Genomic DNA, 27079 nt, shown 5'->3' on the forward strand with positions numbered 1-27079 from the left:
GTTTCCTATGGGACAGCTTCAGCAGCCCCTACCACGGCAAGACTTCCTCTCAGAGTTCCTCTAAGCCCTTATAAAGGCAGATATCCTGGTGCAGTCAGAGGAAGAGTCTGTTTGGCAGCACTCTGGTTGTACCTTCAAAGCCTAAACTAGCTTTGTTTTGATTCAATGTAGTTATTAACCCCATTTTCATACAGCATTAACATGATTCCCTATTTTCCACCAACAGGCAACTAATTCCCATGTAAAGATACTAAACAAAAAATAAGATCAATGGCTGCCTGTCTCTAAGTAAAACACCATGTCACAGAACAGCTCAATGTCCAGTAAGAGATGTACTCTTTTTTTTGTGCCATGATAGAAGATCAAGGGGTGAATTCAACATGACACAAAAACACAAGCAGCACTCATCTTATTTCTCTTCTATGCATATTCAGTCTTTCCATGCTAAAAATGATAAAGCAAGATGAAAGGGCACAACTAACTCCAATCCAGCTCTGCTTTATTCCTCCTAAACTTCTGGCTATAGATGAGTAGCACTGAGAAGCATTTTAGATTCCCCTGCTCCCTCTGCACACCTGATTTGCTAACCCTGAGGCATGAAGCTGGCATCATTTTTTGAGGATTTTTTATAACTGTTATCCCATAATGAAATTATTTAATTCAGAGAGAAAAAAAGAAAGAGGTAGGATGGGAAAAGATATATGCAAACAAATCTCACTGCACTAATAAATACAATACTGTTTGACAGACCATATGGCTGGCACAGTATTCTTCTTGGAAGAAAATCCTCAGCATAGCACAGAAGGCTTAGACAGGTTAAAAGCCCACCAGCTATCCCCATGCCTCCTTCCCTTTCCTCTCCCACAACAAAAGAAAGACTCATAGAAAAAAATATATCATTGACAGCCAGGCATAAAAACAAGTATATTCAATTGGACATCAAAATAAAGCAAATAAAACACAGAGAAAGTGCAGTATTTGTAATTTGGGTGCCTGTCAGTCAGCACAGCTCTCTTACAGGCAGGAACCTGGAGGATCACACTCTCCTGCTGGGAGTAAACCTCTGGGTGCCTGGCCAGTGCCTCCTCCTCCAGCCTGCCAAGCAACTCCCCCAAAGCCCTGGGCATGGCCAGAAGGCAGTGTCCTTTCTGAGAAATGGACAATATAAATTCTTCTTGGAGCTCCAGCTTCCTTCCAACAGCTTCACTCAGTGTGGTGATCAAATGGCAGCCACTCTTCCCACCCGCCAGACCAACATCTCTGTCCACGTGTGCTCGCAACAGCGGCGCCTCAGCTGCAAGGGCATCTGAGCCAAGCTTAGTCTCTGCCTGCCTTGTACAGCCAAGGCACATGGAGATCCTGGTTTCAAAGCTGTAGCTTCAGAGCAGTCCCACCAGGTTTTGGGACACATGTAAAGGCAACTGCTGAGTGAGGGGGAATCGAATAGTCAGCATCTTACAGAGCCAGGCCCGTATATGGATGTTCTTAATATGGCACTTCGTACTTTGCTACTAGAGACACATAAATATTTTATTTTTGGATTACAAGGGTTGCAAACAAGGTATGCCAACTAATGTCAAACAGAATAGCTTTACAAATTCCAGGAAAGTTACGTGCAACGTTTAGACAACACATACCCAACAACAGGCTTATTCGTAGTTACAGTAATAGGAGACGAGACATATACTCAAAATAAATGACCCCATTGGAAAATTCGAAGCACATTACTATAATTAAGCTAGAACATTTTCTGCAAAGTCATATTATGCAGACTTTTTAAAGTAAGGTTTATATCTATTCATAAATTTTGGTATTGAGACATCATAAACTTTATTTTTCCAACATTCTAAAATACTATCTAGCACTGTCCCTCAGCCGATTAGTTTTTAATTACTTTTAAAAACATTTTGGGTAAAACTAGATGTCAGAAGTTCATTAACTACAATGACATAATTTAGAACTCAAATATGAGTAACTATTTTTAGCAACTGAAAAAAAGTTCTATTGGGCACTATGCTTATACATGTCCCTCACACAGGGCATAGTAGTGTCTCTCCAGGTATAAGATTGTCCAAGCCCTTTCTTTCTATTTCATCTCCAGTCTATGAATGAAGGTAAAAACTGGCTTATAATCAAAGATCTCTATTGATGGATGTGCACTGTTACTGCATGCAAGTGTCAGCCTCTACTATGGCACCTATGTCACACTCCCTTCTCCTAATCTACCTGAAATCCCACAAGATTTTTTGTTTATTAGGGCTTATCAGTTATATTTATTTGAATCCATTGCATTCACTGGTTTTTGGGGATCCACCTTCTTTAGAGGAAAAAATATTATCAATTTAGCACATCCTATAGATAAAAATAACACAGGTTTTACATAATTAGCAGCTGAAATACTTTTATAGGGAATTTGAATTACAAAACTATTATTTATTCATTTTCTTGCTCAAACAATGGAATGTTGCTCAGTGATCTCTCTGTCACCGGCATGCTTTTAAAATTAAACACTAGAAATAAATTGCCTTAGGTTAAGTAAAATAATCCAGCAAATAAAACAAAAGCAAAAGCAAAAACAGAGCAATCTCGGCAACATATCCCGTTTTCATCCTTATCTAGCTCTAGCCAACACCCACTTCCACAAAGAACTAGGAGAAAAAAGTAGGCCCTGCCGTATGTCCCGGAGGTTAGCAAATCTGGGCTGTTAAACAGCAGGGACTGGCAAATTCTCCAAGTGCGGAGTCCTAAAAAAGACGCCTGCCAGATACTTCCCTCTCCTGCTCCAAAGAGATTCAATTCAATGCCTTCCCCAGCCTGCATCCCTGGCAGGAAGGCTGGATTTCTGCACGCATTTAACTGCAGTAATATTCAGTGTCTGCACAAAATTGTTTCACTCCAGCATGGCTGAGCATGGCATCATACCTGCTCTGCTCACAAACCACTTGTGCCCAGCTCTCAAACCTGCCAGCTCCCAGGTGTTCTTTCACTGCCTTTAAATTGAAGGCAGAGAGAGTGAGAGAGAGCACACAAAAGAAAGTGGAAAAAAAGAGTGAAAGCAAACATATACAAAAAGTGCATGCAGAGCCAGATTTTTTTTCACTGTGGAGTTTCAAACATTCACCACTCAAAATTCAAACCAGATTTTCAAGAACTTATGCCCCAGTGGTTTCTATTGTGATACTTAATGATTTGATAGTTAAACAGATTTTAACAATCTAATCAGTTATTTAGTTAAGGACTAATGAACTCCACTAAAAAAAAAGCCCTCTTGCAACTTAAAATCACATTTCTTTGCACACAAAACATTTCAGCAAAAAGTCATGCTCTATATTTTGCAAGTCCTTGCTATTTATTTTAGAAAATATGAGAAAATCTATTATAGTTGGGGCTTTTTTTTCCACAATATGTCACTTTCCACACAGCTGTGAGAGGATGAATTGTGGCAGTGAAGTTCATGGTAAGGATGAGATTTTGAGTAGAGGAATTCCTGTTCACTGAAGGTCATGCGTCAGAAATACCCTTTTCAGTATATCAGGCTTTAAAAGGACAACACCTCACTTCCTGGTCTGAGCTGAATCTGGTGAATTTTCAAAATAACACTGATGTGTTTTTAGTGGTTCAATTTGCAATAGCTAAATCTGCAGTTTAAAACCCCCAAAGCCCAACAACAACAAAAACAAGGCTATCATCCTGTAGCTGGCTGCACTTAGTATGTCTGCTTGTGGTTTACTTGCAGAAAACTTCAATAACAGAGGAATTGCTTTATTTTAAGGAGCAGGGGGGAAAGTAATATTTTCCCAATATGATCTGTTCCTATTTATCTTCAGACACACTTCTGTGAGGAGGGAATATAAAGTACTTTTTAGTTATAATATTTATTTTATTTTCAAACCATTTCATTTTTGTGCTTGAACACAAAGAGCAGAAAACAAAACAAACTCAGAGAGAAAAGAGAGCTATGACTATATTTTCTCCACCCCTTGCCAAAAACACTACAAAGAATGGAAAAACAATGTCTCACTTAAAGCCCCAGAACTGGTTAATCAAAGCAGTTGATGATCACACACACCAGCTGGGAAAAAAATAGTTTTCTATCCATACTGTACTCATAACTGCTACCTCTGGCAGCCTCAGATGGAAAACAGGAACTGCCATGCTCCTGTCAGAGGTCTGCAGAGTGAGGAAATCTTCCACTAACCCCCACAAAAAGCACTGAGCCAAGGAGCAAGAAAACTCCTAGTGGGCAGCTACTGAGTGACCAGAGCAGCAAGGACACAGCAGTGCCCTGAACCCCCTCAGCACCTCTTAGGCTCATATTTGGAAGCATCATCACCTGAGGATGAGGTGTCAGCTGGGGCTGGAGGTATCAGAAGAGCCTATACTATTTTGTAATTAAGGTAACAAGGCCTTGGAGTCAAAGATACAGTTATCTGTATAAGAAAATTTTATAAAATGGGGTGGAATATTATAAAATTTTATAAAAATGTTATAATATTCCACACCATTCAGTGTGGAATAAATTTGGTGTAACCTAACAACCTTTGAGTACATCTTATGAGCATACTTTTGTTGCCAGGTTATGGGATCACACTACACTGAGATTGGTTCTTAAGAGCCCAGTGGGCTGTGCATGGCCTGTGATGATAAGCTTCTCATGAGCATTCTGATAGTAATATCAAGGCTCATTTATCAGTGACACACACTTCTCTGGGGTAATATTGAGGTATTTCAGACATTACGTGGGTTTTTCTGCAATTATGATCCCCGTTTTTTTCTTCCTCCTCTTCCTGCTCAGGCATTATTACCTAGCAGGACCAGCAGCCCAGACAGCTCTGATTCACACTCTCCAGCAGAAAACAAAGGGATGGGGATCTGAGCTTCACCATCTTCATTTAAGAGAAGCACTCAGCTCCCACTCAGATCTCCAGATAATCACAGAGGTTTCAAAAACTCTCCAAACAAGAGTCCATGCTTGTGCTCCATACTGCCTTGCAGGAAATTTTCTCCCATGCAGGTCTTTCCCACCAGGCTTTCAACTGGCCTGTCTCACAGAGAGGGGTTTCACAGCCAACAGTGACCCAATCCAAACTAACCAACTGATCACTATTTAGTAGTCCTCTTCATGAGCTAAAACAGGAATAAGAGTCACAGACAGTGCACTTCTTCGCCCATCTTTTATTCCAAAGGTGCTATGGAAAAGGAGGATATTCACCTGGCTCTCTTAGTTCTTTCAAACCCAGTGCAGAGAAGGGGAGGAAGCAGGGGGAGGAGAGGGGAGAGGGACAAAAGGAGCATTTAGCTCTAACATTCAAAACCAGCACAAGGTACTTTTAAAGCTCTACAGGTATCTGGACTGCTCTTTTGAAGCTGAGTCAGCAGGTCAAAAATATCACACCGTTACTCAAACAAAACAGATCTTTCCCAGCTTTTGATCCATACAGGCCTGCTGCAGGAAAGGTGGTTTTATCTTCTGTTTCAAAATTAATTACTAATATTTGACAAATTTCTGCATGATCTGTGCAGTGAAGAGGAAGATTTTGTCAGGTCTTTTCTCAGTAGGCAGCCTAAAGCACATTTATTTTTACTCTGAGAACCAAGAGATCCAAAGCACAGTCTCCAAATGTTTCAGAGGAAGTCACCCTTATCAGTAGTCTTTAGGGAAGTCCTGCACACCACATACTTGGGATCAAGAAGGTGTCACGTGAAGTCTATAACCTAAAAGAGGTTAAATACGCAAGTACCAGCATAGCTCCCTTTTCAGCATTGCTTTGCAGTATTAAGATCATCCTTTAGGTAAGTGGAAAAACACTGGCTACAAAATACTATCTTATCCCACATGGTGATGTCATGATTATGTAATATTATCCTCCAAAGATTACTGTATATTAAAGAATATGCTGTATTGCCCAGGCTTTTCCCTTGCATAACTTCCTGGGTGATTTGCATCATTGAATAATGGGAAACAAGGCTCCCCAGGCTTGACAGGAGACTGCCTCTCCCTACAGAGGAGTAACTTTTCTTGCTCACTAAATTTGGGTTCATCTCCCTGTGGCCTCCCAGAAGATGTCACCACGCACCAAGTGAAAAAAAATTGTCCCAGCAAGCACCCCCCCAGCCCAAAGGATCACAGCTCAGGATCTGTACCCTAGATGTTTCCTGGGCACTGCTGGTCCTGGGGAAAGGAGGCACTGTTCCTCTGCAGCACAAGGAAGGCTCTGAAGCCTCGTGATTAATTAAGCGTGGTCAGCTTGACTCTCCTCAGGAGGAATGAGGAAACAGAGGTAGAAGAACCTGTTTGATGAAACTTTGAGCACTGAAGCCTGAGGCAGGAGCTTTGGTAGAATTAAACACTGTTTCTTTTTCCTCCTCTTTGCCTCCAATCTGTTTACAACTCATATACTGGCAGGGTCAATGAACACGCAAGGTCTATTCAAGACACAGAAAACAGAGTAAGAAACAAACCGTAGAAAAGATTTGATAAAATGTAATCAATATCCCTTTGAATCAAGGTGGCCCAAGCCTTCTATACATGCATAAATTTAGAGTTTCAGAAAAAAAAAGAACCCAAACCAACTCTCATATCTGTCATACTGTTAAAAATGTCAGTATTATTTCAGATAAGAGTTTTATTTCTACATGCTGCAATAACCAGATGCAAAATTTTTAGCCATTTTCTACGCATAAGAGCAACAAATTATGAGAGGACTGAATCAGTCTGACTACTATATGTACATTTCTCAGTTCATGCTTAGGGCATATAGATTTCCTTGTATAACTTCTAAAATCTACTGTGAAGAAATAGTTTTCCCCTTAAGCATGACTAGCAGTGAAGTCTCATTATACCCACCCTTAGTTCAAATAATGCCAGCAATGACTGCAGTCATTGGTAGCACATTAACGTCATAGGGACAGTAAAGTATGCACCAGTGGGAGAGGAGGAATCTAGTCCAAACATCCTTTACAACCTCTCAATCTCCATGCACAACATGGTGTACTGAGATGCCCATACAACATGAATGGCTCCAATGAAAGTCAAAAAAGCTAAATGTGAAGGGTTTTGCAATTCATGTGAAAGTGAAGAATTACACCAGTACATGCTTCTTTACCCAAAGGTCTTGATTGCGTATTCAATACATTCATCAAATTGATATCCACTTAGGAATCTACTGATGAAAAGTACTACACAAATTTGGTGTTATTCTACTCTACATAAGGGATAAAACATGTAAAAATGCTCCTAAGCATGACAGTAACATTGAAGAAGGAGCTTCCTTTTGTCAGTAAGCATCTGGTATCTTGCTTCATCCTCTTGATGCCTCATTTTCATATCAGAGTTCTAATTAGTACAGCAGACAAACAATGAAAATGTGAAAGTGATACAGTCCCTGCAGATGAAGTGCTGTGCATGTCTGTGTACATACAGAGCACTGATGATAGGTGCTGCAAGCAATATGGGCAGTCAAAAAAAGCTGACAGCAGTAACCTAATTTTACTTCAGAGGGTAGATCTAATCTTAGGACCTGATCCTGTCAGGAACCCAGAGCCATAAACTTACTGGAAATCAGGCAAGCTCAGCATTTCACTGAAGACACTCAGCACCTCACAGGTTCAAATCCATACTTTTTGAAAGTCACTTCCTATTTCTCCTTTGTTTACCCTGGCTTATCCTGAACAGTGAGGTTTTCCGACATAGAGATAACTTTGGAAATGATTACTCTCATCTTCTTTGATGATTTCAAAAGGCAGGAAAGAATCTCTCCCCTTTCTGAGGGCCACCCAGCTGAAGCAAAGAACATTATTTTTTTCAGGCATGTTAATAGGAGCCAGTAATAACTCAACTGAGTTTCCTTGGCCTTGAAATACCTGACCGAATTTGCTTTTGTTCTTTCTCAGTAACATATTTTGTTCCTGTATCTGCTGTCACACAATTATGTTTCCAACAACCCTAAATGGAGGCTGCCCAACAACTTCCAACCAACTTAACCTCTTCCTATGACACACATTCACTCCCTTAATGTGTTTTACCCATTATTCCTGTCTCACAAGTGGATGGTGCCACTGGGAAACACAGTGTAACAAAGTAGGTCTTCAAATTAAGCTTTCCAATGATTAAATATGTTAACTGTAACTAAAGCTGCTTCCAGTCTCAGTTTCTCCAGGGAAAAAAGGGAACAAGTGAATACACAAGTGTTAGAGAATGGTATCTTCTTTACTAAATTCCTAACTGGAAAAAAACCCACTAAATGAGTTGGATATATACACCCAAATAAATAAAGATAAATTATTTCATCCTTTGCACCTCCATTTATGCCAGTTATTCTGAGCCAAACCCTTTTTTATTATTATTCCAGCTAGGAGATTTGGCAAATGCAGCCTGTCACCACAATTCTTTAATTCTGCTAAGAGCAGAAGTGAGGTATTTCTCAACTGAGGAGCTGCTAACAGCAACCTGTGGGGGCCTGAATATATGTTGTATTGTAAGACCTGTGTGGGTCCAAGTTACTCCAAACGAGCTGCAGCTGCAGGGTCCTTAGTTGGGCAGCAGCTGTAGCTCGTGAAGGTAACTGAGATAAATAGGGGTGGGTCAAGAGCCCAAGAGGAGCCCCTGAGAAGAGCCCTGGCAGAGAGGGAAGAGCAACGCTGCAGCCAAACAGAGAGAGAGAGAGAGAAGGTATGGAATCCCCCGGACAGCCGAGAGCTGTGACAGCCTGAGAGCTGGGACTTTACGTGTATGGCAGCCAAAGAGAGAGAGAGAGAAGGTATGGAATCCCCCGGACAGCCGAGAGCTGTGACAGCCTGAGAGCTGGGACTTTACGTGTATGGCAGCCAAAGAGAGAGAGAGAGAAGGTATGGAATCCCCCGGACAGCCGAGAGCTGTGACAGCCGAGAGCTGAGACTTTGGAATATCAGCCAGAGAGCAAAGATTACAACAACTGGTGACCCCGTGTGAAGACGAGCATGCAGCCAAAGAGAGAGAGAGAGAAGGTATGGAATCCCCCGGACAGCCGAGAGCTGTGGCAGCCTGAGAGCTGGGACTTTGGAATATCAGCCAGAGAGCTGGGACTATAGAAGATAAGACAGCTGAGAGCTGTGGCAGCCTGAGAGCTGGAACTGTATGTGTATTGTAATCGTATAATTGTTAAAAGAAAAGGGGGAAATGTGGGGGCCTGAATATATGTTGTATTGTAAGATCTGTGTGGTTCCAAGTTACTCCAAACGAGCTGCAGCTGCAGGGTCCTTAGTTGGGCAGCAGCTGTAGCTCGTGAAGGTAACTGAGATAAATAGGGGTGGGTCAAGAGCCCAAGAGGAGCCCCTGAGAAGATAGAAGAAGAGCCCCGGCAGAGAGGGAAGAACAACGCTGCAGCCAAACAGAGAGAGAGAGAAGGTATGGAATCCCCCGGACAGCCGAGAGCTGTGACAGCCTGAGAGCTGGGACTTTACGTGTATGGCAGCCAAAGAGAGAGAGAGAGAAGGTATGGAATCCCCCGGACAGCCGAGAGCTGTGACAGCCTGAGAGCTGAGACTTTGGAATATCAGCCAGAGAGCAAAGATTACAACAGCAACCAATGAATCAGGGATTACAAGTACCACTGGGAGAAAAGGGACAAGAGGGAAGTGGAACTGGAAAAGTAGTATCCCTTAGAATAACAGGGTTAAAAGGAAAGAAGACTGAGCCTGTGCGTTTGAAAATGCAAGCCCTGGGACATGAGCTCTGAGCTTCAGAGCAGATGCATTTTGAGACACGAAGGAATCACCTAGCTGAGTCCTTTGATTACAGCTCTTACCAGAAATCCAAATTGTAGGCAGGGACACTTCCAGGATGGCTGGGTACCCCTCCCATATGCTCACTTTTGTGCTGTACTGCAGCCTTGTGACGAACATCTAACATAATAGATTCATATTTTAAGAAGTGAGGACACAAACATTAACTTCATACTGAAGTGGCGATGACTGATAGGGACCACTGATATTGTACAGTGGACCTGCGAACAATATTAATAAACAATTTTGTATTCATCTAGTATTCATTCAATCCCAGGATGTACTCAAAACATTCTGTCATTGCAAAGTTTATCCTTAACCAACATTACTTATCCAGGAAGGTAAACCTGGATTCTCACCAGGAGAATTTGAAGAGAAATTGTTGTATTTAGGCACCATATCTTTTCATATTTGCCTAAAGAAAGAAAATCATAGCTTCTCTGAGGTAAAAGGTGTTCCAGTATTATAAGCTTCCAGTATGAAATAAAGCATTAACATACTCCCTTAAGCTGCTATTCTAATTGATTTTCATGAGCCACATACATTTGAAAGATAAAGCAAATCCATCAGAATATTTTAAGGGCACTGGTTTCTTCCTGTAAATCACTGAGCAGTGTACTGCAAAGTAAATATTACATTCTGGATAGCCATATAGATGTCTATAAGTTGTAAGTAAAAGTACATTCTCTTAACCTGATGAAAACTGTAAGTATCTGAAGCCTTAAATTCAACACCTTTGCACGCCAATGCCTTCAGTTTCATGTAATATCACATAATTGATATTCCCATCACTCACTACTTTTAGGATGATGGACCTTAGCAATTCACCTTTCAACACATTTTCTGTAGCATCTGCACAGTACCTTTTGGATGAAAGAAACATAAGTAAAAAGCTTTACTACACTTACAACTCTAGATGTGCAATTTATACTGATCAGGAAGGGCAATACTATACACAATATCAGGAAACCAAAGAGAAAGCTCCTTCTTCACTGTGAAAGGATGGTAATGGGTATGTTGTGCCCTTCTCCCACTTCATTTGAGCTCCAAACACACTAAATAATGAATAATTTTGCAAACCAACGAGCAGCTAAATAAAAACCCCTTTATAATTTCTCCCTTATAATCTCTCTTTCTAAAATTCATGAAGCCCCAGTTGCTGTAATCTGCTCCAAATTTTTCCCAACTGGGGTCAGTCCTGAAGCACAACATGTTAACCCCAAGCCATGTCAGCACATCCGGTGTAGTGAATATGTGGCTTTTTCCAAACCAGGGACAGCCTTGTGTAAACCACAGGCTAGCAGTCTGCCAGGCAGGCAACACCAGTATAATCTCTCTGCATCTGTTTTATAAACACACTCAGGTGTTGGGCTATCAGGCTTTGCTGCAGTGCACAGCTGCTCCACAGCACACACCAGCTGTACTTACTCCCTCTTCACACCACTCCAGCTGGAGGATCCTAAGCCTTTCCACTCTTAGAGACAAGACCCTAAAAATGTAAAATTAAATGTTCTGTTTCATTCAAATGATTGACTCAAATGGAAGTCCCCTTTCCTCCAAATTTAGTGCATGAACAATCAAACACAAAAACTTTGACTTTACATTTTGTCTTCTACCATATTAACTGCAGTTTGGGGTTATAAGAATGTACAAAATTAAAAGTTAGGACGGCAACTTTCAAAGTTTCAAACTTTTCAAAACAACCTGTTCTATATTTCAGAGGGACTTACACATCCAACTCTTCCAGCCCTTTTGACAGCTTATACATATTCATACACAGGTAGGCTCAATACCAGGGACTTTCTGAGTACATGCACATGGGATAACCCTCAGTGCCGATTTTTTTCACTGAAACAGTAAAGCTGGTGCTGTCCCCAGCTAGCCACCCAGAGGAGTAGCTCAGCTTCCAACTACTGTCTCTGCTTTGACAGTCTAGAAGCCTGGTTTTATAGATCCACACCTCTAGAGAAAAAGCAACAGCGTCAAGAAGGCAGCAAAACAGAGGCCATGCATTTCTGTTTGTTTACTACAAGGAAGAAAGCATCCTCATAATAAAGTGGTTGGAGAATTGAAACAGAAAAAAACCCCCTTCCAATCAAACCATAAATCCATTAGCCTACAAAAGGTAAGCTACAAGAAAGAAATAGAAATGTAATGGTGAGAATCCTTCTTTTACAAAAGTAAAAGGAGAGATTGACAGATGAAGGAGAAGCTTTAGAACCGAAAGAGGTATCTCTAGAGGGTATCAGGCAGAAACCTTATTTCACTAGTCTAGATCTCAGACCCTGTCTCCCCACTGTAAAAATGAAACTGATACTTCCACAGCAAAATTGTCAGATTAAAACCACAATGCTTGTGCCATACTTCTGGGCAACATGGAGAAATCTTCATCCATTACACCTACTCTCGGGAATGCTGTGAAGATGACTATACTCAAGATTCTCCAGACTCAGATTATTTTGCTAATGAGCTTCATTACAACCTGAGACAGACAGATCTACATATCAGACAAAGGCCTCTTCTGGAACCATTGATATAAAAGGCTGGATTATTCATTTTATAAGAAGATTTTTATACCTGGATTATGAGTGAATGTTTGTCCCATCATTTCTACTACTGACGTGCTCATTTGTTTGAAGGAATTATGTGAATGGAAATAAAGGCAATAATTAAAGAAGAAAAAGGTGATAACATGCTATATCACAAGCAGATGCAGGACAACTAAGTATGCAAAAACTTGCATGACCAGTTCACAGCATGCAAGATTATAATGAAGTTATTACACATTATCTCACAGCTCACACAAATTTCAGAAAATAATGTAATCAGGATCAGAAATTGGTTGTGTACTGTAAAAATTAATTCACCAACCCCACCTGTTACCAAAAACACTAAGGAAAAGCAAGCAGTACTGATGATGTCTATTTTTTTGTTGATCTGTTTTGATATTTTGAAACTTTTAGTTAAATAAAGCCTGCTGCAAAAAAGATCTCCCTTATTTGTACGAACTGCTCTATTACAAAGTGGCTTCACTTTGTTGACCATCTGTCATATTTACATGTTCCTTGGTCTGGCACACAAGCTTCAGCCTCTTTGTCTGCTGACTCATGTGAATAAAAACACTCTCCCTTAACTCCTCAGTTAGACAGCTATTGCTTCCCCAAGGGCCATCAGATACATTTTTTAAAAGTTACCATAACACATAATTTATTTCTTTCGCATACTTCTGCCCTGTAAAGTATAGGTTTTTATTTTGCTACACATTTTCCATGGCTTTTGCAAGCCACATCCAGCTTGATACACAGGTTGTTGCACTCCAAAAGTGTGATTGTTTTTCTTATTTTACATCATAAACTCCTGAAGGAAGAAACTGTGAACTTTCTGTTTCTGCACAACCTCATGTTATCAAAGAGAAACCAATAACTCCTACACTCAAAACTGCCACGCTGCCAGCATGTACACATCCATGCTCTGACAAGGTCTCAGCACTTCACTGCTGTCTCCCTGGGATAGCATCAGCATCAAGCACATTTTCATAGCTGCATAAAATGTCTCCAAGACTTCACATTTTTTGCATCGCAAAGTTCACTAACCGTGCATAAATCTCACAATGGAAGGGTTCTGCAGAGCAGCACACTGCTGCTGGGAAGCAGATTTTCCTTGCGAGTCTACAAAGAGGGTGCAGGGCTGATTCACAGTTGCTGGAAGAGCTGCAAACTTTTTGGCAATTCTACAAAACATTTGGCCTGTAATTTGTCTTACTGATCACTGCCACAATTATGTCCAGGTCCCACAGAGGAGAAGCCCATATAGTACAGCAAGGAGACTGCTGCGGGGAGAAAAGGCTTCACCAGAGGTGCCCCCACTTCTCACTCTGCCTCCCTTCCTTTTCAGTCAAATGTTCTTTTTTAACCTCAGTGTTCCAGGAACAGCCTGAAGGACAAAATTGCATTTTCACACTTCACATTTGATTTTAAACCTGATTTTTAAAAAGTATAAACTTTAGAATACACTAAGGGTTTTGAAAGCTTTATGGTATTAATAATAACACTGTTACAGCAAAACAGTTCTTTGCTGGAGAGCCCACACATTTTAAACGAAATGTAACATGTTTGTTACATGATTGTCATTTTGATGTCCAGAGTACTTCAAACAAGGCTAGAGATCAGTTTCATTTAATTTGTTCAAATATCCAGTGATTTACTAGAGATTTTTTAATGAAGTGTCAGCCAAAACAAAAACAAAAATGTTAAGGTTTTGGGGGTTTTTTTTTAGTTTAAAAACACCCTGAACAAAACCACTTCCAAAACAACACATATTACCAAACTGAAGAGAAGGCTTGATGGTCAGAACTGACACTTCTGACCAAACAGGTTTACAAGCAGTTCACAATGTACTCACAAACGCATTTGCACACAGTTTAGAAGCTGTGTTGACTGAGCTTTTTACTCAGAGGGTGGTTGGGCATTGGAACAGGCTCCCAGAGTGGTCACAGCACCAAGGCTCTGGGGCACATGGTGATTCTTGGGTGACCTGTGCAGGGCCAGGAGCTGAACTCAGTTATCCTGATGGGTCCCTTCCAACTCAGCAGATTCTGTGATTCTATGACAACAGATACAGCCACTCAGGAAAAGACAGCTAGATAACACTTTCAAAAGGCTGCTGAATCAGGAGCCTAAATTCTTCATGTAATTTCCACATTGCTGAAAAACTTGCAGTAGATCTCAATTTGGAGAAATACATAAAGTTCAATATTGAACACAGAAGGAATTCAGTTGAGGGTGATGTAACTAGCTGGGAGCACAGAGGAATCAGTATGTATGCAACTAAATGATACACATACTCTCAATAGTTTCAGCAACAGAAAACACCACTTAAAGAGCTACCCATTAAAATCAATATAGGAACATCAACTTTGAATCTGTGTGCAAGACAATTTACCTCTGTCTGTCCTCCAGTCATTAATGCACAGCACTCACTACAAACTTCCAATTTTTGTATGTTTGTTTAAGACATATTGATTTTGCTTACTTGCACATCTACTTATCAACAAAACCAACACAACAAAGTTTGTGGGGTTTTTGCACTGTTCTGGACTGTGATGAACATAGGTCAATTGCTCCTCAACTATTTTTACTACCATACTACTATAGTAAAGTGAATACCCTTCAAAAGAGAATCATAACCCCACATTTCTGCTAAATGATATATCCTAGAAGGTAACATTATCCCCAAGGCCTCTTGCAACTAATGGGCAAAGCAGAGAGGAATGAGCATGGACTGGCAAGAAAAGAGCACCTAAAGAGATTACAGGAGCTCGTCTAGGTCATAGTGTCTGAGCTGCTCCTCAGAATTGTTCAAAGTAACTTTAGCTGAACTTGAATTTTAAAACCTTTCACATTATAAAACCTTTACATTATAAAAATGTATATGCAAAGTTACCTCCCAAATACAACTACTAAACTAATATTGGTTTTTAAAGTTATATGCAGATATAGATATATAACTTATAGTTATATAATGTATCTATATATCTACCAATATATAAATACACACACACAAACACACACACATATATTAAAAGTATTGCCAAAGGGTTGTCAGAAAGAAGCTCAAGGTTCTGCTTTTTAGGTGAAAAGCCCAGACACTTGCTTCTGATTCAATGGATAACACTTCTAAAAAACAGGCATGAGGTGTTAATAAAATTCTTCTTTGTTCTTTCTTCCTTTCAGAGGCTTGGCATGGCTCTGAGAAATTGCTAGCAGGAAGAGTAAAGGGGCGAGATAAAACTTTACATAGCCTATCTCAGCCCAGTGACATTAGTACATACTATTACCCCTATATAACATATCCAAATTTCATTATTGTACTCTTAGTGGTCTAACCCACCTATCACTACAGAAAAAAGCTCTAATGCAGTAATACTATATCAGCTTTCATTGAATTATACAGAAAAATCCTGTAGTTCCCTCAAACTGGGCAGTAGAAACATTCTTGAAGCTGTATGGGACACTAAGAAACAATTACAAGTTTGGGAATCATAGACTAGATCATGTGGGCTGTCCATCTAAGCACATCAACTTCTTGAAGAGAAACACCACATTTTGCAAAGCATCAGGAACTCCAAATATCCCTAGCAAAATTTCCACTATTGCCTCTCCTCTTGATATTTTGAGTTAGGGACACCAAGCAAAGCTGAGCTGATAAGCTGCTTCTTAACTATCATTGCAGCCTTTCACACTGGTAAGTGTTTTCCTAATATTTCTCTTGGCTTCCCCAGTCTGCCTTCTTGACTTGTGCTTGGACTGGAATTTTTTGAAGACAAAAACCACCATTTCACATTAAATTAAAAAAAAAAAAATTACCAAACACTCATAGGTATTTTCTGTGATTAGGAGTCCCTGAAAATCCAAACAGTCAGTGCCAACTAAAATTTTTTAATAGTGTTCCCACTGCTTGGGAGAGTCCAGTTTTCAGGGACAGATCATGTTCCTACAACATCCCACTGAGTCTGCTAAAACCTCGGCATTTTTGCCTGAAGTTCAAACCCACATATTACATTTATTCCTATATACTACATTTATTGCTACCTCGGTAGTATAACTAACTGGAAGCTCAGTGCATCTCTCCTGTCTGACTCAAACAGCCACTGCAACAGCCATGAGTATGATCAGTCCCTGCTGCTTGCTGAGCAGCACAGCGGGGCCGTGCTCTGGATGACAGCAGCTGGGCAAATGCCACAGAGCCTCAGACACTGGCATCCCTCTGATCCTACTGACACCAGGATCTTACTGGTCCACCAGAGTGACAAGAAGGGGAAGGAGTTGGACAGCTGGGAATAACGGCAGTATGGATATAAGGGAAGTAATGACATGGAAAATGAAGGAAAAGTTACGGCAGCTGGGACTTGAGGGCAAGGTGATAGTGGTGGATTAAGGAGAAAAGTGGGCCAAGAGGTCAAAGGTTCAAGAGGTGCCAAGGCACTATGGGGTCACAAGGAAGGAAAAGACAATGAAACTCAGAGGGAAAGAAAAGCAAAAAGATTCCTCAGTAACTCCAAAAGGAACCATGTGAGAGGGAAAACATAGTGGATGCAGCATGAATGACTTCAAGCCTTTCCTTTTCTGATACATTCTCAGACATCACTTTCTAAGGCCACGGATCAATCTCACCTTGAAATAAAGGGAAGTTGACAGATGCCAGAAAGACTTATGCAATGAGTAAATATGGTCTCAGCAAGAAAACTGTGCTTGGAATAGATCTCTGTAGAGATCTATAGCAGGGCATTTCATTCACGCAGCCTGCTAGCACTGCCAACATCAAACCCTTATGCACTATTCTTGACCATCCTAGAGCCAGAACAGATAAAGAAAGACAGAGAATTGGCAGCATAAAGACAGAACAGCTGATAAAGAGGAAACTGAAGGAAAACAGGGAAGGGCACTACTGTCTTGCTGGCTTTTAACCTGTGAAACAAAGCAAAGCAACTCCAGCAATTTCCTCATCACCTATCAGAAGATGCATCAGTCTTCCTTCATCTTTCTACCACTTATATCTGCAGCATTACTACCACATCACTCTCTAAATATACTTACAAATATTAACATTGTCAAAGCTGTGTATCTTTTAATGACATAAAAAATGCCAATGTACTGAAGAATGGAGAGTTCTAAATGCATAAGAAATCCCGGTCCCCCATAAAAAGAGGCCTGTAACCGATTTATACTCTCAAATACTGAAAGATACTAAGCTGGAAACATTAAGTAGTACATTTCCCTAGTCTTCGTGTAAGACACAGAGATACCAAGGGGGCTTGCTGTTCAAACAATGCAGACATGAAATTTATTTGGTAATATCTAGCCATTATTCATGCTTTTTTGTTCCTGCCTGTGATGAAATTGCCCAGCAGGACACCAGAAACAAGCAAAATGATTATATTGTCTGGAACAATCAAATCAGCTCAAGTTAGCCGATATAAGGCAGAAATGGCCGCCTGCAAGCCTCCGATGGAATCAAACTTTGCTTTTTTTAATTTCAAAAGCTATGGTCTGACATTATTTCTGTTCCTCAACAATTCAAGCCCTCAAGAGTTCAGAGGGAAAAAAAACCTCTTAGAACTGCGTAGCATTTCTCTAACACTGCTGCCAATAAAACAAACATTCAAACTCCTGTTACATTTAATGGGAACATGCCAATATCTCTAGGTTTCTTAGCTGTGCTATTCAGAAATACGTGAAATCCTGGCTTCTGTAACTTCTGTTAAATTACAGCAATTATACTTCAATATCATTGACATTTTTAACTCTTGGAGGAATGCAAGTGAGAGGACACTCAGAAATCAACTTTACTAGCAATTCAAGTTACTGGTAGAATAATGATCAGAGTAGATAAGAATTCTGCAGATGTTCTTGCACCATATTCATTTGCATTTTCTTTACTAAAATGTAGTGCAAAGTACATAACTGCCATGAAAGTTACCCAATCTCTAGAATGGCTTATTAGCTTTACAGTTGCAGTTTCATATTAATATTACTGAATATACTTTTTACATTGTCTAGTGATTGCCTGCCAAACAGTAAAGTACTCACAAACACAAGATGAAAACTTTTCGTCACCCTTCTGTAGTTACCACTTTCCCCCTAAATGGCTGAAACCCCTGTAACTTCTACAATTTGCATGACACAAAATACCCCATTCTTCAGGCCTTGCTCTGGCCAGCTTAGCAAAAACCTCCCCAGCCCAAACTGTCAGTTTTAAAAGCTGCCTATGGACTTCTGATCTTATTCCATATCCAAATACTTCCAGCCTTACCTTTCCATGTGGATGGAGGAAAAGTCTCTTCTCAGTCCTCTCTTACCACAAATATCCCATTACTTGCATGCTCTATTGTTCCCAAACCCTCTCTTACCATGAACTGCAGATGTCTTTCTCTTACAAGATAATAGTTGGGGTGGGGGAAAGGAGATTAAGATAGTATTGGGTAAAGCATAATTCAACCAGCCAATTCCAAGCCAAAAAGCTCCCGTCTTCAATGTTTTAAAACTGTATTCACAGTCTCCCTTCAAAACCCAAAAACCACCAAAAAGTTCATTTAAATCAAAGTTATTTACAGAGTGAAAACAAATCACATTTAGTTGCCAAGTTCTACAATTCCAACTTAAATCCTCATTTTGGCAATATTTAAAGAATTCTGGGCATGGAAGACAGAAATTCAGTTTGATGCTAGAGAGCAGAAACCAGACTTACATATGCAAGATTTACAGGAGAAGAATAAATCAGTAAGAAAAAGAAAAAAAAAAAAGCCAAGTAAAGGATGTTGTTAACGGTTATTTATTCTTGGTTTTCCTTTGGAGCACAGGACCCTATTGAGGGAATAATTTAAACTGGCCTGGATGATGTCCAGTGAACCCAGCAGGATCAGCAGTTTACTCAGACCCATGAAATTCTGCACAGTATCTAAAACTGGTACAAGAAGGACATGCAGGAACTGTTTTCACTCCACTTGGACATTTCGTAAAAGTCTAGATTTGAACTAGTACCTATGAACTGGACTCTGCTACTGTAACTCTTTTCTAACAAATACTTTCTACAGAGTTCAGTGGAGTTATTTTCACTATGTGGAACTTTGTATCAGTATTTGGTATTAGCAACAATAAGATGAGATTCTGATCCGTGGTGGGACCAACTCCTGTCCTATAGATATGATAATTCAATGTTAAGTGAAATGCACCCTCCACTACACACTTTTTATGCCCTGAGCAATATTTTTTCACATCTGAAGTGAGGCTTCAAAAGCTACATGCTCAGCAAAGCAGGCCAAAAACCCCCAAAGTGGGTCAGTGATCACCATACGGCCTCCAACCAGCCGATTTGCCTATGCCAGCTCGCCTTGTCCCCCACACGTGCAGCTTTCTGCTGCTGCCAAAAGGGCAGCCGGAGTACGCGCTGCTGCGGCAGCAACCACTCATTACCCTCCTCCAGGTTTCTCCCCATGCCTCATTGCTTCCTTTCCCCACTTTGCCCTTTCTCTCTCCCTGCAGTAACAACAGCAGAGGCAGCATTTTCCCCCTCTGTTGCTTCTCAGCAGACTGGGAAGCACTGCAGGTAAGCAGGAGCTGGTAGAGAGAACATTTCTAGCAGGGAGTAGGAGTAGATTTATGCAGCTGTAGAAAGGGATTGATACAAGACAGTGGGTGAGCTGTGTGTGACTGTACCACATCCCCGGCAGAGAGGGAAAAGAGAAGGAACAGGAGGGAGACAGACTGCGGGAAAAGGCAAAGGAAGACCCTTATCTGTACAAAGTTCTCTCCAAAATCTCTCAGCTCCTCTTGACAATCACTTACCCTCAGAATGAGAGAGTCCCTTCGAAACCCTGCTGAGCCCCGTAGCTCTCAGCCTTGCGCCACAAGCCTGACAGATTTTGCTCCATAACCTCCTTGTCATGCAGAAACCTCTCAAACAGGATCCCAGCAATTTCCCTTTCATCTCAACAAATATGATTCTGATAACAGCTTTTCAGCAGCCCAAGAACCACAGTTTAGCTGAGATCTGAAGTTTTTGCAAGTGAAATCCTGGGCCTTTCAACACCACCAGCACTAATAAATTCAGTCAGCAGATGAAAACAAAAATGAAAATATGCTACAGTCACTTTCTGCCAGCCCAGTGCCAGCCCTCAGCAGTGCACGGCACAAGCAGAGGTGAACGCACAGGGTGACCTGCACTACAATGATGACAATTCCATTCTCTGTCTGCCAGCTACACCAGATCACCTGCTGGCAGAAAGGAGTTCCCATTCCAACAACAGAAATGGCATTAAAGAAGGGAAAAAAAAAAAGCACCTAAGTAGTCTTTCTATTTCATTCAGATTAGAGGCACTGGAAAGAGACAGTTCTACTTCTCACATTCATGGACAGCTCACAGGACCAAGGACTCTCAAGAGCTTTAACTCCTCCCCTGCTGCTGCCTTTCGGATGACATTCAGAGCTCAGATAACCTAGGTGTTTAACTGTATAGACTGCAGCTTCTTCCCCATGCCATTTCCTATAACTCATCATCCACTTGCTACTGAGATATTAGATTAATTCATATTAAACTTGCTTTATACAATGGTGGCACAGTTGCACAACTAACTTCACATTGGCAAAACAGAAATATGAAAGGATGCTTTTAAAAAAGTATAATGTTTTAAATTTAGATCTGAAGAAGCTGCACTGAAAGAAGAAAAATACTATGGAAGATATTTTAGCAAAGAAAATCTCACTACAATCTATGTTTTATTTTTTTTCCTGACAGCATAAGGGGTTTCTTTTAAGACAGCAGAAAATTAAATCTCTTTCATTAACCTAAATATAGCTGTAAATTATTTTCAGTGGAAATAGAGGCTTTTCTTGTTAAATGTTCTGATGTTCTCAATGATTTAGTGAGTTCTGCTACTCAGCCAGCAAAAGGATTTCTTAGGACAGCTCAATAGGTTTTCTCATATACTGCCAAGCTAATGGCTAAGACCCTTAGATGGAGTCTTTGGCATAGGTCCAATCACGCTGATTTCATCTGTCATCAACTCTGGAAAGTGGACTTGAACTCAGAACCCATACTACCAATCATCCACACACATAAACATTGATCATGATAATTTGCAGGAGTGGAACCACAGGGCTAAATATCAATGGAATTTTCCTTCCTGATCTCAATTCCACTGATTAAAATGTAGCTTCAATGCCAACTCAAGTGAATCATTTACATATGCCACATGTAAGAAAGCTAGATAAAAATATATTTTATTATTACCTGAATTACCTAACTCAAAAAAATATAGCCAGAGCTGTCAAGCTGCTAGTTTGTTTTTCAATCAGAACTTGCAAGTTGTTTATTGTTCTGTATTTTTTGTTTTTCAAAGACTAAGTTCACCAGCATCCTCTTGAATACTCGGTGCCATTCTGTATGACATTTTCTGTGCTTACAAAAAGCCTGAAATGTCATCAATCCAAAGCTCTCTTTAAAACTGCAGCGTAACCATGACTAAAAAAATCTGCAAAACTGACACTTTTCCTGTGCTATGTCTGTATTGATGCACTACTGGAAAAGCTGCCATCCTTTTAATTGTCACTAGACTTATTTTAGAAACCTAAACAAGTGTTTTCTATTGATCTTACCAAAACCCCACAAAACTACGTATTTTGTTTAAAAGCTTTCATCCAGCAAACTCTGAATTACTGTTTCACGCCACAACTTTGAATAATTAATATATATATATATATATATATTCATGGAGTATATGTATTATAAGGTTAAATGCAACTGCTGAACACTCTGTAGATGAAAGGAACCAGGATTTTGCATATCTATCTGACTTGTATTAGTACAGTAGACATTATCATGATTTCAAGCTTTGTACTTGTTTATCATTAGTGTTTCCACTGTAACCATGGCATCCGTATACAGCACAGGCCGAAGAGTGAGGAAAAATATCCTGTATTTTCCTAAAAAATTCATCTGAGAAAAAATATAAGGATTTGAACAATGGCAAAAGTCAATCAAATTTGGTGAGCTGGCTAAAATGTGAAACAGTTTCCTCTTAGGGGGAAAAACCCCAAAATCTTTTTTTTTGTGAATCTTTTTTGCATTTTGGACTTCTGACAAGAACCTAGAAATCTAGAAACATAACCTTAACCCTAGTGCAGATATTATAAAACAAATTCTGAAATTTCCTTAAAAAAACCCCCATGCAGTACTATATGAGATCAAAAGCATTAAAGCTTAATATGTTTACAAGACCTTTACAAGACATTTTCTCAACCCTCTTTTAAGAGTGACTGTCCAGTCCTGCAATAATTGTTGCATCATGCTGAAGGTAAGGAGGGGCAGCAGTGTAATTGCTCCAATCACACTCAGCAAGTACTTGGTACCCAGTTCCAACTTTCAGGACTGCTTAAAGGGAAACCCTCAGAATGGCATAGAAAGACTTGATGGTCTTCAAGTGTGTTTCAAGTGGGTAGGCTGCATTTATTTGATATTTCAGGCAGTAAAGAAGAATAGGTTACTGTGATTGCTGGTTTTAATTTTCTTGTTACAGAGTTCAGAAAGAGTACTACAAAAATATCTGCCTTAAATGCCAAGAGTGAAATGAAGGAACTAGTCCTCTTATTAAACAGAAAAAACTGACTGTCTCATACCAATAGATCTTAGCCTAATGTTGGTTTAGGCCATGCGCATTTTCCTTGTAGTGTGAAACTCATTCACTTTGCAGACAACTTCTTTTTCAGGTTTTAATACAGACTCCAGACACTGAGGAAGATACCAGTAAATCTATTTACTTCAGTATGGACTCTATATATAGAGATGTCACAGCCACAGGTCTCCTTGTAACTCAATGAAAAATGACCCAAAACTGGTGTGATTTTGTAAGAGCCAGTTCTTTGAAGTCCCTATATATAAATCCACTAATCACACTCAGTATTAGAATTACAGTGACACACTCAGTAAAAAAGAAGATTTTGGAAAGGGTAAAGCACAATCCTGTAAACACTTAACTCCACCCCCACTCCTAACTGTGATACAGGGGGAGGTGTGTGCTTTGTCTTTGTGGTACATGAACACAATCCTAATGGTAAGGATTTACAGTACAAAACAAGGTAAGTGATGTTTCAGAAGCTGCATTATATTGAGCTGACCAGTTATGATCCACTGCCATGTCCTCAATCCTGTCACACAACAGACAACAAGCGTAGTCACTCCCTCGTCTCCTCCCACCCACTGAATGCTGGACAGCAATGAATCCTGATGCAATAAAAGCCAGCATTTATCTGATTCAGCTATCTAGTTCCTCACAGATCCTGTTTACAATGGACCTCAACCTGTTAAATTCCACTATTTATCTAGGGAATCTGTTCAGACATTTGAGTTCACTTTAAATATCAGAGCCAGGATGCACCCCAGTCCCACCAAAATTCAAACTTGGCATCTGGAATCTGCAAGGTTCTTCCAGATTTGGTGACAAACTCACAACATGTACCATGCACAAAAAGAACATACAAAATTATTATTCTTTCACTAAAAACCTGTGCTGATATCCTCATCCCTCTCAAAGATGAAAGTCTCAAAGATGAAACCTCACTTGATTTCAGGAGAGTCCCAACTTGATTATCATTCAATACAGGTAAAAGACATCTGCAATACTGCTGCATTTGTCTTTTCCTGTTATAGCTATTTTTTCTCCTTCTATCACCCACTTTTACCATTTGAGCTTACTAATGTGTAGCTTTTATAAAGCACCAGAATAATCTAGACCCCGATTATCACAATGCAACACATAGGCAGCAAAAATGAAAAATATTTTAAAGTTGTAAAGATAAAAGTTTTAACAGCAAAGTTGATCAGCTCCTAATCAGCATAGAGTCTAATTCTTTCATGCCTTTTCATCATTTCCCCATCTCTATATCACTGCATTAAACAAAGAAGCCCCAAAGAATATATAAAACTCAGACCTATTAACCCTAGCTATTTTTTTTGGTCCTGGGTTCTTTGTGTGTTTGCCAAAAAACTACTAGCCAGTATCCTTGACCATGAAAAATAAGTACATAGAAACATCAGCATATATAATTTCAGATGGCTGGTTGAGCAGGGCACACTGAAAATGAGATGATAGCTACTGTTGTTTTATCATACATCTCATTTAAAGGATGTCCACCATTTAACAGTTTAACTGCAGAAATGTGAAATGTGCATATTCACGTTTCCTGTTTCTTCATTGTTTGATCGGTTTCTCCCTGTTAAATCACACTACCTGAGGATGTCAGAGCAAGGATTTTCCAGCTTTTTTGTACTCCCACTGAGTCACGTTAGCCTCTGGGTCTTAAAGACGCTGTGAAAGCTGCTAAGACACATTGTGTGTACAGACATGAGAATTTCTCTAGTTGGGCCCATATTCCACTAGGACCCTTTCATCAGTCTTGAGCATTTGAAGAAGCATTGCGTTAGATCTACGCAGAGAGGTGTCGATCATCTGAAGGAAGGAAGGAGGAGCATCAGTACTGATGCAGCGAGCTCTCAAGTGACAGGAACACCCTGAGGTGTCTCGCATCAGAGGTCAGGTCTGGATTTTTAAGGTTCATCATTGCCAGGCTAAACAAGAGTATTCATCCTGAAATGATGAAACTCATCTAAGCACTGGATCTGTGTTTTGCGGTAATGTTTGGTATGGATGCATTTGGTTCAGGCTCTTCAGACTCAGTAAGACAACTAGATTTGTATTTATGTCACATAAATTCAGAAACTTGCGAGGTAACTACACACCTCGTACTTATATTCAGCATATTTTTCTTTCCTGCCTCGCCTGTAGATAACATGCATTAGTTATATAGTAACCATGACTATCTCAGTAAAACAAAGTGTGGAAATAATGCAAAGCCTTCAGAGGCATTACCTGCCCTTGGTAACCTAGCTCTGCAAGACAGATGTTGCATCCAGAGCCATGCCACTGAAAATCACATGTACATGTATGTATCTACAGCGTGAACACTTACCCAGTCCTCGAAGTGACGGCTCCCGTTCTGCAGCAAGTCCTCAAACTGTATAGTGCAGTTAGCTACAAAATCGTCGTACCCGATGGGGGCATCATGGAAAACAGCCATCTCTATCTTCCTGCCATTACAAACGTCGGTGACAAATTCATCGTTCCAAGCAGGACTGTTGGTCTTTTGCTTGGTCGAGGTCTGCCCGATCCTGGAGTCATCCACATTGAGGGCGATGTAAGGGTCCAGCAAAAAGGTCTGTGGCCTGGGACCCACTGCATGCCTCAGAGACCACGCCGTGGGTTTCAGATTCACCGCCTCGCAGATCTTGATTTTCAGCAAGCCATTGAAAACCACCATGGCTGGATAGCTGCACTTTTCCCGGGATCAAACACTCGCTCAACGCACTCGCACCGAGAGGGAGGGAGGGAGGTCTCGCCAATAAATAGGAGGGCAGGTCTGGGAGGTGGGGGAGCAGGGTACGGTGCGGGTCTCTTCGCCTGGCTGCTGCTGTTACCTTTGATTATTTAGCCTTTGCTCTTGCGACACCCAGTGAATACATTTATTTTCTTGCCCGTGTTTCTAACGGAAAACAAGGGAGGGGGGCCGCCAGGGAGGGGGAGGCGGCCGCGGCTGCAGGAACCCCCGAATGCTATCAAAACCCGAGCATAATCAATCCGGGGGTAAGCAAGAGCCTTCTCCCTTCACCCTGACCATAATCCTGGATCAGTCCTCGCAGAGGAAGCAGAGCCGCGATCCCGGGCTCCCGCACACGCCAGTCCTGCCCGTGCTCCGCACAACAATACACACACACGCATACACACACACACACACACGCACACACACGGATCAGAAACACCGGCCGACCCACCAGCCCTGCCTACTGCACAGCCTCCGCTCAGCAAACATCCACCCGGGGACCTTCCATCCGCGCCGCCGCCCGCAGCCGCCCGTCCTGCGCCGCCGCCGCCTCCTGCTCCGCCGCCGCCAAGGCCGAGGACCCAGCGGAGCGACCCCCGCGCATGGGGGGCGCCGGCAGCGGAGCAGAGCGGCCCGCGCGGGTCTCGGCGGGCTCCGGCTGGGCGGCCGCCGCCCTGGCGATGGGCAGAGCCGCCGCCGCCGCCTCCCGCCCGCCTCCCGCCCGCCGGCCGCCCCCCGCCCGCCTCCCGTCCGCCGCCTCCCTCGGCCGCCGCCGGCCGCCTCCCTCCGCGCAGCCCCCGCCCGCTGCCGGTGCCGCTCCGCCGCTCGCTCCAGCGCAGGAAATGCGCAAAAGACGTCAGTGTGTGTGTGTGTGGGGCGAGCGAGCGGCGGCGGCAGCCCCGGCCGTGCGTGTGTGTCTCTGTGTGTGTTTGAGTGTAGAAAGTTTTGCCTGTTGGGGGAGCAGCGCGGCCGTCACCAGTCGGGAGCCGCAGCGGGGGTCGCGCTCCCCGGGCTGGGCTTGCCGCTCCTCCACACCCGCCGGGCGGCTTTCCGCCGGGGACACTGCCCGCCCCGGCCCCACGCCTCTCCGCCTCCTCCTCCTCCTCCTCACAGGATAAAGTGATGAACCAAACGTGGATAGAGCACCCCCGGACGCCTTCCTCCCCGACCGCCTTTATTAACGTGCTTGACCACCAAGGTCCTGCTCGGACCAGGACTACCACTCACACCGCGCCGGGCGCTTCTGGCGCCGTGATGCCGGCGGACGCCCCTTCCCGCAGGGCTTCCCGCCCCTCGCCTTCTCCCCGCGATCCCCGGGACGCCTCTGCCCGCGCCCGACGGGCAGCGAACTCCGCCGCCCCCGCCCTGCCCTGCCCCGCCGCCTGACA

At 41.8% G+C, this 27079-nt stretch overlaps 1 protein-coding gene across 3 annotated transcripts in view; it reads right to left on the reverse strand.

Moving 5' to 3' along the window:
• Positions 1–26380, reverse strand: part of PRKCE (protein kinase C epsilon) — a 288523-nt gene extending 262143 nt beyond the window's left edge. For all 3 annotated transcript variants that reach the window (XM_064708954.1, XM_064708955.1, XM_064708956.1), the window contains exon 1: positions 25284–26380. In XM_064708954.1, coding sequence (XP_064565024.1) covers positions 25284–25631 — 348 coding nt within the window. In that variant the 5' untranslated portion in view covers positions 25632–26380. The remainder of the gene's footprint in view (positions 1–25283) is intronic.
• Positions 26381–27079: the final 699 nt, after the last annotated feature.

This window comes from Zonotrichia leucophrys, chromosome 3 (assembly GCF_028769735.1).
Source record: "Zonotrichia leucophrys gambelii isolate GWCS_2022_RI chromosome 3, RI_Zleu_2.0, whole genome shotgun sequence".
In the NCBI taxonomy this organism is placed as follows: Eukaryota; Metazoa; Chordata; class Aves; order Passeriformes; family Passerellidae; genus Zonotrichia; species Zonotrichia leucophrys.